Source organism: Aplysia californica, unplaced genomic scaffold (genome assembly GCF_000002075.1).
Source record: "Aplysia californica isolate F4 #8 unplaced genomic scaffold, AplCal3.0 scaffold00727, whole genome shotgun sequence".
Lineage (NCBI taxonomy): Eukaryota > Metazoa > Mollusca > Gastropoda > Aplysiida > Aplysiidae > Aplysia > Aplysia californica.
This window is the reverse complement of record NW_004797997.1, coordinates 232,499-249,828: the sequence shown is the minus strand read 5'-3', so window position 1 is coordinate 249,828 and position 17,330 is coordinate 232,499. Positions and strand designations below refer to the sequence as shown.

The following is a 17,330-nucleotide window of genomic DNA, read 5'->3' as shown; positions in this document are numbered from 1 at the left end:
ACCATTCCTGAAGCAGAACAAGCTCGTGCAGACAACATTCACATCTATGCCATTGGTATTGGCCTGACAGACACACGGGAGTTGGATGGAATTGCTAGCAAGCCACTTGATGAGAACAGATTTGCAGTACAAGAGTTTTCTGAACTGCGAGATCTGAGACACAATGTGTTTGCTGCACTCTGTGGAGGTAAACATGCAGTTATCTTGCTGCTGGAATTTAATTACATATTTTTATTTGAATAATGAATAAGATAAGATTATTTCTTGACATTTAAAGTGACTATATTTTGTTAAATAGGAATTTCTCATTCAAACACTGTGTTATGTTACTGGACTCGGTGGACGTTAGAGCACTCATGCCAGTGTGCTGCTTTTACTTGTAAACCTAACAGTATACGATCTTTGCTTGGGGGTAGGGGGCAGAGCACATGCCTCAAAGGCAAAGGTCCGTTCTTTTCAATTTCAGCTAGTTATCTACTTGTCTTGTTATTTTATTTTGATAAAGACAAGCGTGTTATTAGGATTTTAAGTTTGTTTCGTTTGTTCATAAGTCTTAGTAACCTTTTGTTTCTTTTTTTCAGCTTCTACACCAGCACCCACAAAAGCCAGTAAGTAAAATTACTTGATGCTAAAAATATTAAGTCCTAACCGTTTTCATTGTGTTACGTCATTTTGTGTTGAATTTTGTTCTGAGAATGATAGGTACACTGTGAATGTTACGGATGCTTTTCATTTTCGTCTGTTATTCAAACCAAAAGGTCCCTTAGATTCTTGTATTTCACTCGGGCAATACTGATTTCTCAGACAACATGATTGCACATAATTCTATTAATGTCCTTATTTGATTGTTGATCAGCATAAAAATGCACACATAGAAGATTACTTTTTATGAGTATGGTGCAGGTGTATAATACATCACCCCTGTTGACAATTTCCATGGCGAAAAATTAGTTCCATAATAACATATTTAAAGTACTGCTCCTGCCTCTTTATCCTTTTTTTTTTAAAAGACAAGCACACAAATAGAACTCCAACACCACCCCCCCCCCACCCCCACCCCCTTTTCTTCTATTAAAAAAAGCCGTGCAATCTTTGAATGTGTGCTTTGAATAGTTCATGAGACAAACTCAACATTGTCTCAATACGGATTTCCAGCATGGTGCAATTTCTCTCGGTCATGGTACCCAAGAAAACGACTTCATTTAGGGCCACTTTTGGGTTTTGCCCCAAAATAACGAAGAGATGTCACTGTGATTCCAATGGGTGTCAAGGGTCCAAATTATGTTGGCCTTATATATTTAGTGTGCAGACGTCCGTGCAATCTTCTACCTAACTAGCACGAGCAAAACATCAATTCGTTCCTTACTGGATGAGCCACACAGCTTTAGAACCAGTGAACTAGTCAAGGATAAATGGAGTCAGTAGAGACTGTCTTAATGTAGACAACATTGCTATTGTGGTAACAAACGGTTTGTCAAACATTAATGCTAGAAGACGTCTTGATGCCTCAGGAGGCTTGTGTCATTTTACTAGCGACAGGCAGATGGTCATTATGTAATATTAGGTGAAGTTGAAATCCATTAGGTCATAGAAGGCTGCATGGGGGCTGATATGCCTAAAGGTCACACTGGACAAAACGTATAAATTGTGCCCCCTGGTAAGGCCCGTGGTTTCTGCAGTTTCAGAAGAAAAAACAGGCAGAAACGAAAAACCTGTAACTCCGTCCCACAATTTACAGTTTAATGCATTGATGCAAACCAAATTGTTGTACTTTTAAAGATATTTGTCTTTTTACACTTACTCTTTGCTCATATTGAGTGAGTGCTCATGGATCTCATTCTTTGCCAACAGGTTGTGCTGGAGCCAAGATTGACTTGGTGTTTGTCCTGGACTCTTCCACCAGTGTGACTGAGCCCAACTTTGAACTGATGAAAGACTTCATAAAAGATTTCCTGTATGAAGCTGACATCGATGGTGGCAATGTTAGAGTGGGTGTGATCATTTACAGTACAGCAGATCATGTTGAGTTCCAAATGAACACCTACAATACTAAGGCTGATGTTTACAATGCCATTGATGATATCCCATACCGATATGGCAGCACCAACACTGCAGATGCCCTCAAAACCATGAGAGCTGAAATGTTTACAAGAGCCAATGGAGACCGTCCCAACGTAGACAACATTGCCATTGTGGTAACAGACGGTGTGTCAAACATCAATGCTAGAAGAACCATTCCTGAAGCAGAACAAGCTCGTGCAGACAACATCCACATCTATGCCATTGGTATTGGCCTGACAGACACACGGGAGTTGGATGGAATTGCTAGCAGACCACTTGATGAGAACAGATTTGCCGTACAGGAGTTTTCTGAGCTGAGAGATCTGAGACACAATGTGTTTGCTGCCCTCTGTGGAGGTAAGTATTAATGTAACTTATATTCATTGCGTCATAGATGTGTTTTTTTTTTCCAAAACGTAATCTCAATTAAGGAAATGGATGGTGTCAGACACTCTTTTTTGCATGCCAGTCTATCAGGCTTGGAAATTTTGTAATTTTTTAGGAGGGTTTTTCCAAACTAGAGCTTTATATTATACATTGCAAGTCTAATCATGTAGACTCAGATCGTGGGGACAGTCTCCATATTATCCACTTTAAAGCCTGAAGGGTCATTTTAATGACATAATTTTTCATTAATTGTTTTAATAATTTCTAAAGATCCCTTTTTTTTTAACTCCATATTTATCTACATGACAATCTTGGTTATTAGCAAATATCCCCCTACCTCATTTAAATTTGAATTCAAATGTATCCTTAGTTGAAGAGGAATTCAGAGTTTATGTTTACAGCGATCCATCTTAGGATTTATGAAAGTAACCAGTCCAATGCAATAGAATTACATTATAACAATGGAAATATACTCTTTGTTTTATACATATAGTTCATTTGAAAGAAAATAAATCATCAATTGTTTACTAACCGTTGGAGTCCTGATTGTTTTATTGTAGTATAATACAAGCATGAATGAGGAAAAGGTCTATATCCGTACTACCTTAACAATGATAACACCAATTCAGGTTGAAAATCTAATATTGTAGTTGACAAGTGTAGACTGTGTGACATTTAATTTATTTTATAGGTTAACAATGAAACGATTACTTCTTTTTATTTTTGCTGTCATACGCTAAATCATCAAAATGTTTTGCTTGTACGTGCTTTTGTTCTTGTATTTTATCCATTTCTTTTCCAGTGTTTATTCATAACAAGATTGTCTCCCGGATGAATAACCGTTACCTTTTCTTTTTAGTCTTAACATTAAGGTGTCCGGCATGGGTAATGTATTATTTGTGTCATTTGATGTTTGTCATATGTATTGTGAAATAAGACCATTGTCATTTTCTTTCAGTATCAGGGACAAAGGTATTGGATGTTATTTTACATCCGTTCATCTTTTTTATATTTCACGATAATATTTCGTTAGGTAGTAATATTATTAGTCACAGTTCCCCCCCCCCCCCTAAAAAGATTAAAATAGAAATTTATGACAGCTTCATAGAAACACATTACAGATCTAGATCTATGTACAGTAAAAAGAACAGCTTAATAACTGCATCCTCGCGACCGTTGATTGTCTCAGTGTTCCTTTTGTATCCTGGTCTTTTCCTGGTCTTTGTTGTGGTACAACGATGAATAAACATCTCTTGGTTTCAATCTCTGTAGTAGAACTATTATGTAATTGGAACTGTTGTCTGTGACTGTGACTGGTGGGATTTTCTTTGGACTGACTCTAATTTATTTTTCAAAATGTTTTTGAAAATGTGTTAGATACTCATATCTTGCAACCTTTTCACGTGGATGTATTTTTATGAATCTATGAGAGAAGAAGGGAGAGGATGAGCCTGAAAGTGATTAGAAACCTGTGAATATCAGTAGTCAGATGAAATCATTAAAACGTCGTACAAAAACTAAAGAAGGAAGATGTATTGCATAGTGAATAACATTTTTAAAAGTATATCTAGAATGCAGATTTCTTTAATACAGTTATGTTGTACCTCGTGATAGATACTACACATATTTTTTGTAAAATAGAGAGAGGGCCTTTAAATATTAATGATTTCACCCCTTCTTAGTTGTTTTTAGTTGAATAGTTGAATTGGATAACCAATATTATGCAAGAAAAGCGGCCAAAGCACATGTATTGATACATTTGTTGGCCTTTAAAACTACATAATATCAACTCTTTGTAGTTTAAGTCCTGTTCTTGATATCCAGAAATGTATAATACGTATTACAAACATGCATTTATTTTTATTCTCATTTCTAACTGGTAGCGTTTGTATATTAATCATTAAAATTTTATTTCAAGCTGCTTGTATATTATTCCTATGAAGCATAGTACAAAATTTAGTTACAGATTTAGAGTAAAATGTGAAAATAAATCATTTTATACGAATAGATGATGCTTTTTCCAATTCATGATTGCCTTATTCAATAGGTGACCTATAAGAAACGAACATTTTCTTTGACATTTTTGCTACATTTTAGTTTTCCTGCACCCATGTCATTTCAGTTAGACATTTCTTGAATTTCTTTTCAGAGTTCATTCAGTCATTGATATATTGCCAGATCATTTGATGGGCTTTTCTTATTTTTTTCTCATATTTGTTTGCTGTTGCTAATTCATTTTCCTTGTGTTGTTATTATTTGAGCTCCTTTAAAATGTTGTGCAATTATTGTCATCTCCTTTTCAATCCCTCTCAAACCCAATTTATTATCATTATGTCCGCCAACATCATCTCCATCATTGATTAATCTCTCAAATTAAGAAAAAATATACCTTTACATTTTAGTAAGTAGATGAAAACATGTTTCACAGATACTAAGCCCTGATTGCAGAATTGAAGCAAACGTTGACAAAGACAATCCGATTAACAGAATCGCTTGTTGCTTATTTTTCCTTATCTGATGTTGCCAACATTTCTTTGTGTTTTTGAGTAGATGCACCGACGTGATAATATCAGAGAAATATCCTCAACAAATTTAGCGATAATACATTTTAAATGATACTTCAGTGTTAGAGGAAAAGTGACTTTGGATATATTTTCTTAAAGTTTACTTCTTTTTTCACTAAAAGGGCCCCCACCACCTCTTGTCGAAGAAACTACACTGCCCCCACCTAAGTCAGGTATGTTTTTAAGTGCTTATAAAACGATTAATGCTGGGTATTTGGTGTTCTTTAGTACTATTTGTTCTGTATTAGTTGTAAAGTATCTGATGAAATGCAGGAAAGGCTTACTGTTTAGTCAAACTATTTCTTTTGCCGGTCAGGCAAAAGAGAGTTTTTAGTATTCTTAAATGTTCAATGTATTGGTAAAAACTCTTAAATGATGCACTTTTAAAAAACAATTTATTTAGATCTGGTAATTGTGAACTTTTACAGCTCAGCTGCTTTTTTAGGGATATAACATGTGGCATACCTGTGGGCAGCGTACGAGCTGTGACTACTGTTCTTGGAGTTAATAACAAGAGATATTATATTATGTCTTTTTGGCTTATGGGTACTTTTTTACTTTGTACTCGCAGATTGTGCTCTGGGCAGGGCTGATCTTATCGTGGTCATTGACAGTTCCACCAGCGTCACTGAGCAGAATTTCAGGAAGGTTTGTCTTTCTGTACAGCGTGGCTTTTCTGTTTGTGTTATGATTACAGAGTTTTCTAACTTAAGAGATTATAGTGAGAAAATCTATTGTACTTGTAATTAGCATGTAATGCTGAAAGGCTAACGATTATTTCACAAACAGTGATACAAAACAGGTGATCTGATGCTCTAAATGCAAGGATGTGAATTAATTAAGCTAGTGGTTACAGTGTACAGTTTGGGCATGCTCTACTCAATCGTTATGGCATTACTCGCAATAATTGTTGAAGAGTTTAAACGAAGTATTCGAAAATGAAGTGTTACTTTTTAAAGCTTTTGTCACTATTACTGCCCACAGATCTCGATTTCTGCAAGCTTTTTTGAGAAATGGGTAATGAAACTCGATAATTAATTTCACAGGTACGATTGTTTGTGAAGGATTTCCTGAGCAAGGCTGATATCGACTCTGGAAATGTGAGAGTAGGTGTCTTACTATACAGCACTGAGGTCTTCCAGATCTTCCAGCTGAATCAGTACAAGACAAAGAGAGATGTCCTCAGGGCTGTGGACAGAATTCCTTTCCGATTTGGAAGCACCAACACCGCCGGAGCCCTGCGTGCCATGAGGACAGAGATGTTCACCCCAGTGAATGGAGACCGGGCTACCATCCCCAACATTGTTGTCGTCCTTACTGGTAATTAACGCAAACTAGTTTTTATACTACACTTTCTTCTTATGGCAGTTAATGCAGATTTTTATGCTCTATTTTTACTTATGGTAATTAATGCTAACTATTTTATGCTCTTCGTTCTTCGTATGCCGAACAGAACTGTTTTATCTTTTTTCAATTGTCTTTGTAGTCTTCCAATGCCTTTGGGAAGCCGAGACCATAGATTACACAAGAAAGTCCAAGTTTCGCCATGATCAGGTAGATAGCTAATTAATTGATTCACATTTCTTTTTCCCCAGATGGTGTGTCTACTATTGACGCTCGCAACACAGTCCCCGAGGCCCTGATGGCTCAGGATGAAGGCATTCATATCTACACCATTGGCGTTGGCTTGACCGACACGAGGGAGCTGGACGGCATTGCATCCCCACCAGCCAGGGACAACAGCTTCAAGGTCGCAAATTTTGATGAGCTGCAGACTGTGGATGACCTCATCTACGCATCAGCCTGTCCTAGTAAGGGCTTTTCTTAAAAAAACGTATCCAATCTTAGTTTTAACAGTCATGATCGACTGACTTCGTCTTCTGTTGGTTCAACTTCTGTTAATTTAATGTAGGCTATAACAGTCGTTTGAAGTTTTCACTCTTTTTTTTTACGTAAGCTACTTACAGCTTTACAAATGTGAGGCAGCGCAGTGGAATCAGGCTCTCGTCAAAATAATCAAAGAGAAGAAACCTACATTTTTCCGCATGCTTGTGAATTTTTATCAAATTTTTGCTTTTTGACTCAACACCTTTCATGCCCATTAACGAACACATTTCTGTGTGGATTTTTCATAAAAACATAGATTAAAGTTTTAAAAATGTAAATTTTCAGTTACCATGGACTGTTAAGCTAAGGAAATAACTAATCTTTGAAGGCCATTTTCTCACTAATTTTACCTCTGAAAACAGGTGACCCCCACCTCCTTCATTCACAAATATCTCGACTTGTATTCAAGATAAATGAATACTTTTTTCATCCAAATATCCAAATAAAGACAAATGAACAAGCTTTAAGAAGATACCAACAACTCTAAATGCCCAAAAATTGACGAGAGCCTGATTCCACCGCGCTGCCTCACAAATGGGAATACTCTTTGAATTACTCTTTGTTTTTGTTATGGTGTGGAGCTTTATACCAAAACGTTTACTTCTCAGGCATTTTGAAAGTTATGACTATGACTCTTGTTTGTCAGCTTAGAGATACTTTAAATTGAAAATACAGTTCTTTTAAAGTTGCCATTTTTGTTTTATTTTCAGAGGAATTCACGATGCCTACCCCCAAAAGTAAGTACATCCTTTTTATGTTATATGACCTATTTTTGTGTTCAATGAATATTTTTTTAAATAAAAACCTGTGGCATGTCCTTTGTATCAAATAATATTAAAGTTCATTGAAATTTTTCAAAAAGACCTCGCAGTACAGAACTCAAGGGAATTGTCTGGTTCCTGAATCATAGGCACTGATTCGGGCTCTATTGTTGTTCACAATGAGTTGTAGTCTTTCATTTTTTACAGATTGGCTTCCAGTGCCATTTCTATCTGCTTTTGCTTGCTGCATTCTTCCTCAGGTTGTACCAATTTTTTTAGCGGATAATTGAGGCTGATTTGAATTGTCACATAACATTATTATTTTTTAAAGTTTTAGACAAAGATGTGACAAACATGTTTGATCCCAGAAAACGTTGTGATAGTTTTGATCTATATTTCATTTCCAGTTATACGCTGCCTTGCAGTTTGTTAAAAATAATGTATGACGTAACTGATCTACTTGTAGAGTCCTTGTAAAAATACGACATTTTGCAATTTTGATGTGGGCCTATTCTCCTTCATTCATTTAAGCTCCTATATTATGTTTGATAAATGAATATTTTTCATTGGCTTAATTAATTGATTTCTAGTGCCGTCTGTGACTTGGTAAAAGCCTCTTTCCCTCTCTCTCTCTTTCTCTCTCCCCCCCCCCCCCCTCTCTCTCTCTCTCTCTCTCTCTCTCTCTCTCTCTCTCTCTCTCTCTCTCTCTTTCTCTCTCTCTCTCTCTTTCTCTCTCTCTCTTTCTCTCTCTCTCTCTCTCTCTCTCTCTCTCTCTCTCTCTCTCTCTCTCTCTCTCTCTCTCTCTTTCTCGGGACAGTAATATCTTTACAGTTTTGTGAGGATTGTTTGATGTTTAATTTACAATTACTATTCAACTGTTTTTATTGACATATTATATTTTAAGGAGAATCGCATAACAGGAGTGTAATCATTTGAAAATGCTTGGGAGCTATTTGCTTTTGTACTTTTATTGATCCGCCATGTACATTTGTACCAGGATAAAGCTGAATATGTTCTCTTCTGGTATTTCGATAGACTCCTGAAACCTCTTTAAAGGCCTTTTTTTCGCAAACTGTGAAATTTGGCTTAATCATTTACTTACTAGTCAGTATTTGACTTTTGCCTCTTCTTAAAATCATGGTTGTACTAAATAATAATATGATGTCATTCATTACTTTGTCTGCTCCTTTTACAGTCTAATGTCGTTACTTTTGCGTCTTGTGTAGTTTTGTCTGTACGGTAAATCAGTATTTATATGTTCAATGTGATTAATGTTGGTTTCATAGATTCCATTTTATCAATATTGGAGCCTCTGAAGTTCCTGGAACCATCTGTGGGACTGCTTTGTCTGTGTTTCCTTTAAATACAATGTCTTCCTTGCCCGTCGATAAAAATTGCCATCTGAAATGGTTATAGGTCCTACCACCACTGCAGCGAAGGAAACTTCTGCGATTCCTGTGGGAACAACGTCTGAAGGTTTTTTTATTTTGCTCTGTTCGCACTAACTTTGCTTTGTACACAACTTACAAGTAGCACTTGCAGCCTCAACCGACACTCCAATGACCAAAGGAATTTGAAAGATCATCTTTTTTTCACATAACATTTATAATTTATGACGTACATAATTAGTCTTGCTTTTGTCAGGTAATTTCTTTTCTTCTATCGTGTTTGTTAAAACAAAAAATAATAATAATATGCAATTTGCAACGTCAAGTATATACACGTCCTCCCCCCCCCCGTCTTCTCTCTCTTTCTCTCTCTCTCTCTCTCTCTCTCTCTCTCTCTCTCTCTCTCTCTCTCTCTCTCTCTCTCTCTCTTCCTCTCCCATTTTTTTTGCTGTGCCCATGTCCCTGTAAACAATTTGTAGTTTTCGTTTAATTCTACTAATGTGACTGGAAAAAAGATTAACTCTCAAGCACTTTATTTGATAAAGCTTAGAATAATATCCTATTCTGAATTTGAGATTCAAGAAAGTAGAGAACTCTGTTTATCATTCTTTTAGAAAGTACTTTTATTGTTCGGTGGATTTTTTCTCTTTTTGCTGCTTGCAGGTTATTACTGGTAACATTGTTACACAGAACATATCTACTGTAAAGGAGTTTCAATGGTTGTATCCAGATTCGTTCAAACAATAATAATTCAAATAATCACATTCCAGATTTATTGGCCAGACAAATATTTATGAAATTTGTATTGATTTTCTACTCATTTGCTGAGTCAGACTGAGGGACTGGAAGCCTTCCATACTTTTGTTGTAGATGTGATGCAGGAACCATATTGTTTGTAAAAGTGTAATTGTTTTGAACTTGTGTTAATGTTCAAAGACAAAATTAGAATATGTGTTATGTCTTTAGGAACTACACCACCTGCCCCTGAAGAAATTGTCGTTACTACAGAGGCCAAGAAGACAGTGCCCGAAGGTGTTAAAAATTACTTACTCTGCTTTTTAACTTGTCTCGCAGAATTTACCCCAACAAGACCAGTGATTGTTAATGCTCCTTTAAGCAGAACTTATAACGAACAAATGATAAACTTTCTACTTGATAGGTAGGCTGTCAATAATCTCCACTGACGGTATTACCGCTATAGATACTCTAGTCTGCGAAGTAATTAAAAACAAAATACAGTGACAATGATATATTGTTGGACATTTGAATATTTCCTGGAATATTTTTCTACTTCTCTGGTCAACATAGTTTCCCTGACTGTTCTTTTCATGAGCCCAGTATCGTATTGTGGATTTGAAATGAAACGATTGACCTTTCTGCAAGAAGAAGTAAATTCTATTAAATGTTGGCAGTTATGTTTCTCTGAGGAGCATGCTGTGGCAGATAATAAAATATGATGATATAACTACTTGCAGCCAGAGCTAAGTTTTCACATTTTCAGCATAACTATATGTGTCAAAGTGTTCTTGCAAATTTTTTTTAAATGCTGAAATGGGCCACATTCGTAAGACAGGAAAGTTTGGTAATCGTAACAAGAAAAGAGTTTATTTTTTGTATCTCGTATTATAATGGCAAAAATGATAAAGTGTATGAGGCCTTGCCAGTAAAAAAGGAGAACGACATTTCATGTTATTGGTTCTCCTGTGTAATATAATATGGTAAACAGGGGTAAATGTCTTTAGATACTTATTATGATCTTAACTGCAGCACGATATAATATTTAAAAAGAGTACTTTCGAATGTACCGACAAACATTCTATGTATGCTACTCCATCAATGGGTAGACAACTTTTCAAGGGCTGTGATAGTAAATGGGTAGCCTACTTTTAGTAAGCTGTAATCGTAATATATTTCAGTTAAAAACAAGAAGATAGAAATGTTGATTGGTGTTTAAAAACTATTGTAAATTTGAATGGGCAGTTCCCTATAGTTATTTCTTCAATTCCATGTACGTTATTTATAGATACCACAACATTTGCTCCTGTGAAAACAACTATGTTGCCAGTGGCAACAACACGTAAAGGTTAAACGTTATTAATATTGAAACACTCGCTTCGCTTTGTAATACAAACACTCTGCTTTTTGTTTGAAGAAAATATCATCCCGTACATAATTCACTTAGTGACATTTGCAGACCTCCATTGCTGATAGTAATGCAGAAAAAAAGAATTATTATTTTTGTTATTACTATTGTTGTCTTAAAGCAATTTTTGGAGACACATGCTTTTTTATCTTTGGGTGAATAAAACAAAGAGTTCATGAGTGCATGCCGGTACTTTTGCTATTTCACAGCTATTACTTGAGTCGATAGTGCCGTAAAACACCTACTCAATCAATCAATCAACAGCTATTACTTATTATATTATAAACCTGGCTATCTTCTACAGTCGTTTGTTCAAATGAATAGTTAGGTTGCTTCTCATATAAAGATAAGAAGGCCATTACACTTATTTTGAAAGGGTTTCTTTGAGTTGGGACCTTCTAATGTTGAGGATTAACTATCTGTTAGTTTTTACATTTGACAAATCACTGCACTAACAAATCTTTCTGGTGTGTACAGTAAACCACAAACATTCATTAGATATGCTATCTTACTTCCCTTTAGTGCTTACAAAGAGTGTTGACCATATCACAACAGTAACAAATTACTACTCCTGAATTTTAAGATATAGAGCAACTTTTAGAACTCATTTTCTGACATAACAATATGCACCTGATCCTCGGCACTGACTTTGTCTGATTTAAACCTTTATTACTGGATAAGTAAACTATTTCCTAATCCCTCCACACGCCACTCCCTCTGCACAGAATGACAGGACAACTGACACTCCTCGTCAACCTATAACGTTGAACAGCACCACTTAATGCTTCTACAGCACAGCTGAAAAGCTACACCAGGATATAAAATTTGTGCACGCGTTGAGATTTTTTTCTTGTTGCTTTTGGGTTTGTGGGTTGTTCGGTTGTTGTTGCTGTTGTTAGTTGTTGTTGTTGTTGTTGTTGTTGTTGTTTTTGGATTTTTGGTTGTTGTTGTTTTTGTTTTGTTTTGTTTTGTTTTGTTTGTTTTTGTTTGTTTGTTTTGTTTGGGGGGGGGGTTGGGGGGGGGGTGTTGGGGGGGAACATTTTGTTATTTCAGTACTGTCCACACGTTGCAGCTCCTTTCATTTTATTTTAGCAGCTATCAGTTGCAGCTTCATAATAATTGTTGTTTTTAAGACATCAAACCAGCTATTCGACCAATATGCCTTTTACGATTTGATTCAATTACATGTTTATATGACTTTTGTGTATGCTTTGTACGTGTTGCAGTTTTAGGGAAGTGGAAGAATGAGAACGTCATTGAATTGAAGTAATTTGTGTTTTAAAGGTCCTTGGCATCCAAAGCTTTTTCAACCTCCTAGGGCCAACAACATTATAATTTTGTCTTTTTTATATCAGTCACTATAGCTCGGCAGTCATGATAATGCAGTGATCTCTCTCTCTTTATCTCTCCCTCTCTCTCTCTCTCTCTCTCTCTCTCTCTCTCTCTCTCTCTCTCTCTCTCTCTCTTTCTTTCTCTCTCTCTCTATCTATCTATCTATCTATCTATCTCCCTCTATCGATCTATTTATCTATCTATCTATCTATCTATCTATCTATCTATCTATCTATCTATCTATCTATCTATCTATCTATCTATCTATCTATCTATCTATACCCCTTCATATTATGTTGTGGCCATCTATGAGGAGCTCTGTATGTCACAATCTCCCCCCGCACCTATCTGTATCTTTCACAAATTGTTGTTTATCATTGAGGAAAAGAAACAAGACTAAGTGTGTTCAAATGTTGAATGAATTGCTGAATCACCATACATTCAGATTATCAGTGTAACGTTAAACACATTGTGGTCAGGTTTTTCAATTAACACATCAGTATTGCAATTACTTAGTAATTTTGGATCGTAAACTAGTGAAAGGATTTCTAATGTTTGTTTGATCCTCCTAATGTAAGTGGGAAACATAATTTTTGTCTTAGCTTAAGCCCACAATGGAAACCTCCTTTGAATATTTAATTTAAGAAAGTAGAAAATATAATATCCTGGCCGTCATATTCTTAGAAAGTACTTTGACCAATAGATTTTTTCTTTCTTTTTTTCTACTGGGTTCAGGGCATTTCTTTTAACAGTAGTATGGAATACTGTAAAATACTGTTAATAGTTACAGCCAGGTAATCTATTCAAACTATATAAGTAAATGTTTTCCAGAATTCCAGTCCCCACAAATGTTTTAGAAAGATGTAATCATCCTCTACTCTTTTGCTGAGTTAGACTTGGTTGCTTACTTGGTTACTTGGTTAGAGAATAGTAATCATTGCAGGTGTCACAGTCATATATTTTTTTAATGTTTACCTTCTTTATGTTCATATACAATATTGGAAATATAAAAACTCTGTCTTTAGGAACTACACCACCTGCGCCTGCAAAAGTTGTCGTTACTACAGAGGCCGAGAAGCCAGTGCCCGAAGGTTGTTAAACATGCCTTACTCTTCTTTTTAACTTGTCTCTCAGAATTTACCCCCACAAGACCAGTAACTGCAACTGCTTCTATGACCAGGACTTACAAGGACAGAAAATAAATGTTTAATTTTGACATGTCGCTACCCTAGAATTACAAAGTTTTATCTGCTAAGTAACCAGTTTGGAGAAATTTGAAGTTAAAAATTTTGAGTTTCACAATATGTCAATCTTTTTTCTAATGTAATTCCTTGAACATCCTGATGACGACTCTGAATACTCTTACGATTTTGATAGAGCGGATAGAACAATTTGGTTTCTGACATCATGGTCGTAACTCAGAACGGTAAAAAATGTCAGATAGAACTTTGTAATTCTAAGGTAACAATGTTTCCACGATCTCCACTGACGGTAAAAACGCGATAGGTAATATTCTAGCTTGTAATGCAAATAAATATTACTAAGGTTAATTGCTACACTCCTTTCACTGTTTTGAAAATTATGATAGCATAGACATAGGGTAACAAGCACACGAGCAATATCATCACTTAGAAGCGGCCCCCATTGTGATTTTTCGGCATAATTTATTAAATGCTAGGGATGAAGAATTATTTCCAAATGTTTTGTCACTCTTTGTGAGGAGTTGGGAAGGAGGGTTGTGTTCTGCCCCCCTGGAGAGCAGGGCGGGGATCTAGAGAAAGCGCCAAACAAACCAAAAATGAAACACACTTAACACTAAGACTAATGTGCACATTATTTCCAAAATCAGAGCATCATCATCGTCACCATAAATAATCATCATCATGATCACCATCACCATTACCATAACTATCATCATCATCATCATCATCATCATCATCATCATCATCATCATCATCATCATCACCATCATCATCATCATCATTATCATCATCATCTTCTTCATCATCATCATCGCCTACACAATTCCCGTTTTTCTTGTTTCGTTTTTCTAGAAAACATAACAATTTGCACCATGTCAATACATTTTTACGTAACCTACAAATGTGGCGCCAAAAAAGCGTGTAATGGAAAAGGCCACAGGGATAATAACATAATTGGACATTTGAATATTTCTTAAACTTAAAATAATTCACAACCATTCTAGTCATCAAAGTGTCCTTGACGTGCCACATTAGGTATTGTGAATACAAAAGAAAAAAATATTGATTTTCCCGCAAGAAGTAAATTCTGTTATAATGGTGGCAATGGGAGGACAACGTCAGATCTCTTAATAAAGCATGCTCTTTTAGATTTTAACCCAGACATACCGTACTTGCTGACAGGAGTGGGTTTTAATGTTTCAACATAAAATGTTTGTCAAAATGTTATTTTCTTTTACTAAACAATGCAGAAATGTGCCACATTCCTAAGACAGAAAAACGTGGTAATTGTAAAGAGAAAAGAGTTTATATATATACTTGTTGTTAATGGTATGATTGCCAAAACGCTTCTGTAGTTTATAAGGCCTTGTTAGCAGAATAGGTGGGAGCCATTTCATTTTTTTGGTACAACTGTGAAGCTTTATATGGTAAACAATTGTAAATGTCGTTCTGCATATTTATGATAATATAAGCTGGAGTATGATACATTTTAAAAGAGTACTTTCAAAGGTGCTGAAGAGCATTCTATGTTTGTCACTTCAGCAATGGGTAGCCTACTTCTCAAGAGCTGCAAAGAACCTTTCAGTTAAAAATAAAAATATGAAAATGTTAATTAGCCGAAAGGAAAAACATGTGTACGTTTGGACATATAGCTCCCCAACAGTTATTTCTGAAATATTATTATTTATAGATACCACCAGACCTGCTCCTGTGAAAACAACAACGTTGCCAGCGGAACCAACACGTGAAGGTTAACAAAAATTATTGCTACTTTTGAAACACCTGCTTTGCTTTTGTGACACAACACGCAGTGCCTTCGTTTTTTTCCTCTCTTTGTAAAGGTTTCTGCAAAATAAAGAAAGTAAAAGTTTATTATAATACGGCACAACTTCCACTCAATAGCATAAAATGATCCTAACTGTTTAGTTTTGTAAGAGTCTTAAGGCGCTCGCAACTGCATGATAAAACCATTTTGTATATCTTTTTAAAAAATTATAAATGTGGATTTTTAAAACGCAATAGTACGAGATGTGATTATAACATTATCTTCGCGTATATAATTTCCATCCGATCGTGTAGCTCCCAACAATTATTTCTTCAATATCATCATTTATAGATACCACCTCGTCTGCTCCTGTGAAAACAACTACGTTGCCCGTGGCAACAACACGCAAAAGTTAAACATTGTTGCTACTGTTGAAACACTTGCTTTGCTTTTTGACACAATACACTGTGCTTTCTGTTTGAAGTTTTCTGAAGAAAATATCTCCCCGTATATAATTCATTTCTTGGATCATCACACGTGACAATTATTACAGACCTCTGGTGCTGAGAAACACGATTCATGATGTCTTAATCTTTGTAAAACTTCAACCCTGCTTTTCACCTTTGAAGTAGTAAATTTGGTCTTATCAAGCACTACTCAAACACAGAAATGATTCTGGTGAATAACCTACTCCCCAGTTTAACCATCACTTAAACAGTCTGGAAATTATACCTGATAGCAATGCAGAAAGTAAAATAATATTATGATTATGGTGGCTTGTTGTTTAAATGCGGTGTTTTGGAGACACCTGCTTATTCGGTTGTGGTTGAATGGAACAAAGGGGTCATAAGTAGATGCAGGTACTTTTTTCTATTTCGCCGCTATTTTATAGGCCTATAAACATATTATACATGTATAGGCCCTGCAACTACCTGTCTGTTTTGGTTCTTCATTCAAATGAATTAAGTAAGAGTTTTACTGCATTTGCGGCTTCATAATGGTCATATGAGCGAGCCATTCAAATGAATAGATATCTTTTACTACAAAAATGAATACACTCATTTTGAAAGTTGTGTTTCTTAGAGTTGAAACCTCCTAATGCCGAGGACTCACCATCTGTTAGTCTTTACATCGGGTGTTTGGCAAATCACTGCACTAACATAATATTCCCTTGAGATATTCAGTGAACAGTTCTTGTTTTTAACTTTTATTAGATAGGCTATGCTATCCTACCTCCCTTAATTGCTTATACGGAGTGTTGACAAATGACAGCAGTAACAAATAAGCAACTTAACTTGTTGATATAATATGCACCTTATTCTCCCCTCTGACTTTGTTTAAACATCTAGTCGCAGATAAGTAAGCCATGTGTGAATCACCCCCCCGGCGGTGCCACTGACTGAAGTGTCTTTAGGCCATTCCCAAAGGGAGGACATTTCTCGTTCTAGTGCACAGTAGAATTGTAAATGGGCTGAATTAACATTGTCATGCTCATAATTGTGCCTGAACTACAACAGGGAACTGCTGCTTTTTCTTTCCTAATCCTCGCTATCGTCATTTTCCTCTACTTCTTTTGTGTGTTTGTCACGCCCTTTTGACCCACTATTTCCGGGGTGCCTTGATAGTCGAAGCGGTCTTTGTGCTGCTGAGGCTAGAGAGGTGAGCGGAGCAAGTCTGATTCCCTGTGAGGACTTCTCTGTTGACATCCACCCCTTGACGCTCCTATGATCTTATGCAGTTGCGAGCTCCGTATAACCTTACTAAAACAAAACATTGGTTTCTTTTGTATCTGTGCAGGCAACAACAGACGTGAACCTGGACTTCCTGACCAAGGAGGAGC

General features: G+C 36.0%; 1 protein-coding gene across 1 annotated transcript in view; it reads left to right on the top strand.

The window, feature by feature from the left end:
* The window catches only part of LOC101853496 (collagen alpha-3(VI) chain-like), a gene marked incomplete in the record, with an annotated part of 90,458 nt that overhangs the window by 40,442 nt on the left and 32,686 nt on the right, over nucleotides 1-17,330 (top strand). Inside the window, 12 exon segments of the mRNA XM_035972523.1 lie at nucleotides 1-187; nucleotides 582-608; nucleotides 1,852-2,418; nucleotides 5,135-5,185; nucleotides 5,584-5,660; nucleotides 6,059-6,332; nucleotides 6,608-6,823; nucleotides 7,610-7,636; nucleotides 9,077-9,136; nucleotides 10,015-10,080; nucleotides 13,549-13,614; nucleotides 15,416-15,475. Of these exon segments, the coding sequence (XP_035828416.1) occupies nucleotides 1-187; nucleotides 582-608; nucleotides 1,852-2,418; nucleotides 5,135-5,185; nucleotides 5,584-5,660; nucleotides 6,059-6,332; nucleotides 6,608-6,823; nucleotides 7,610-7,636; nucleotides 9,077-9,136; nucleotides 10,015-10,080; nucleotides 13,549-13,614; nucleotides 15,416-15,475 (1,678 nt within the window).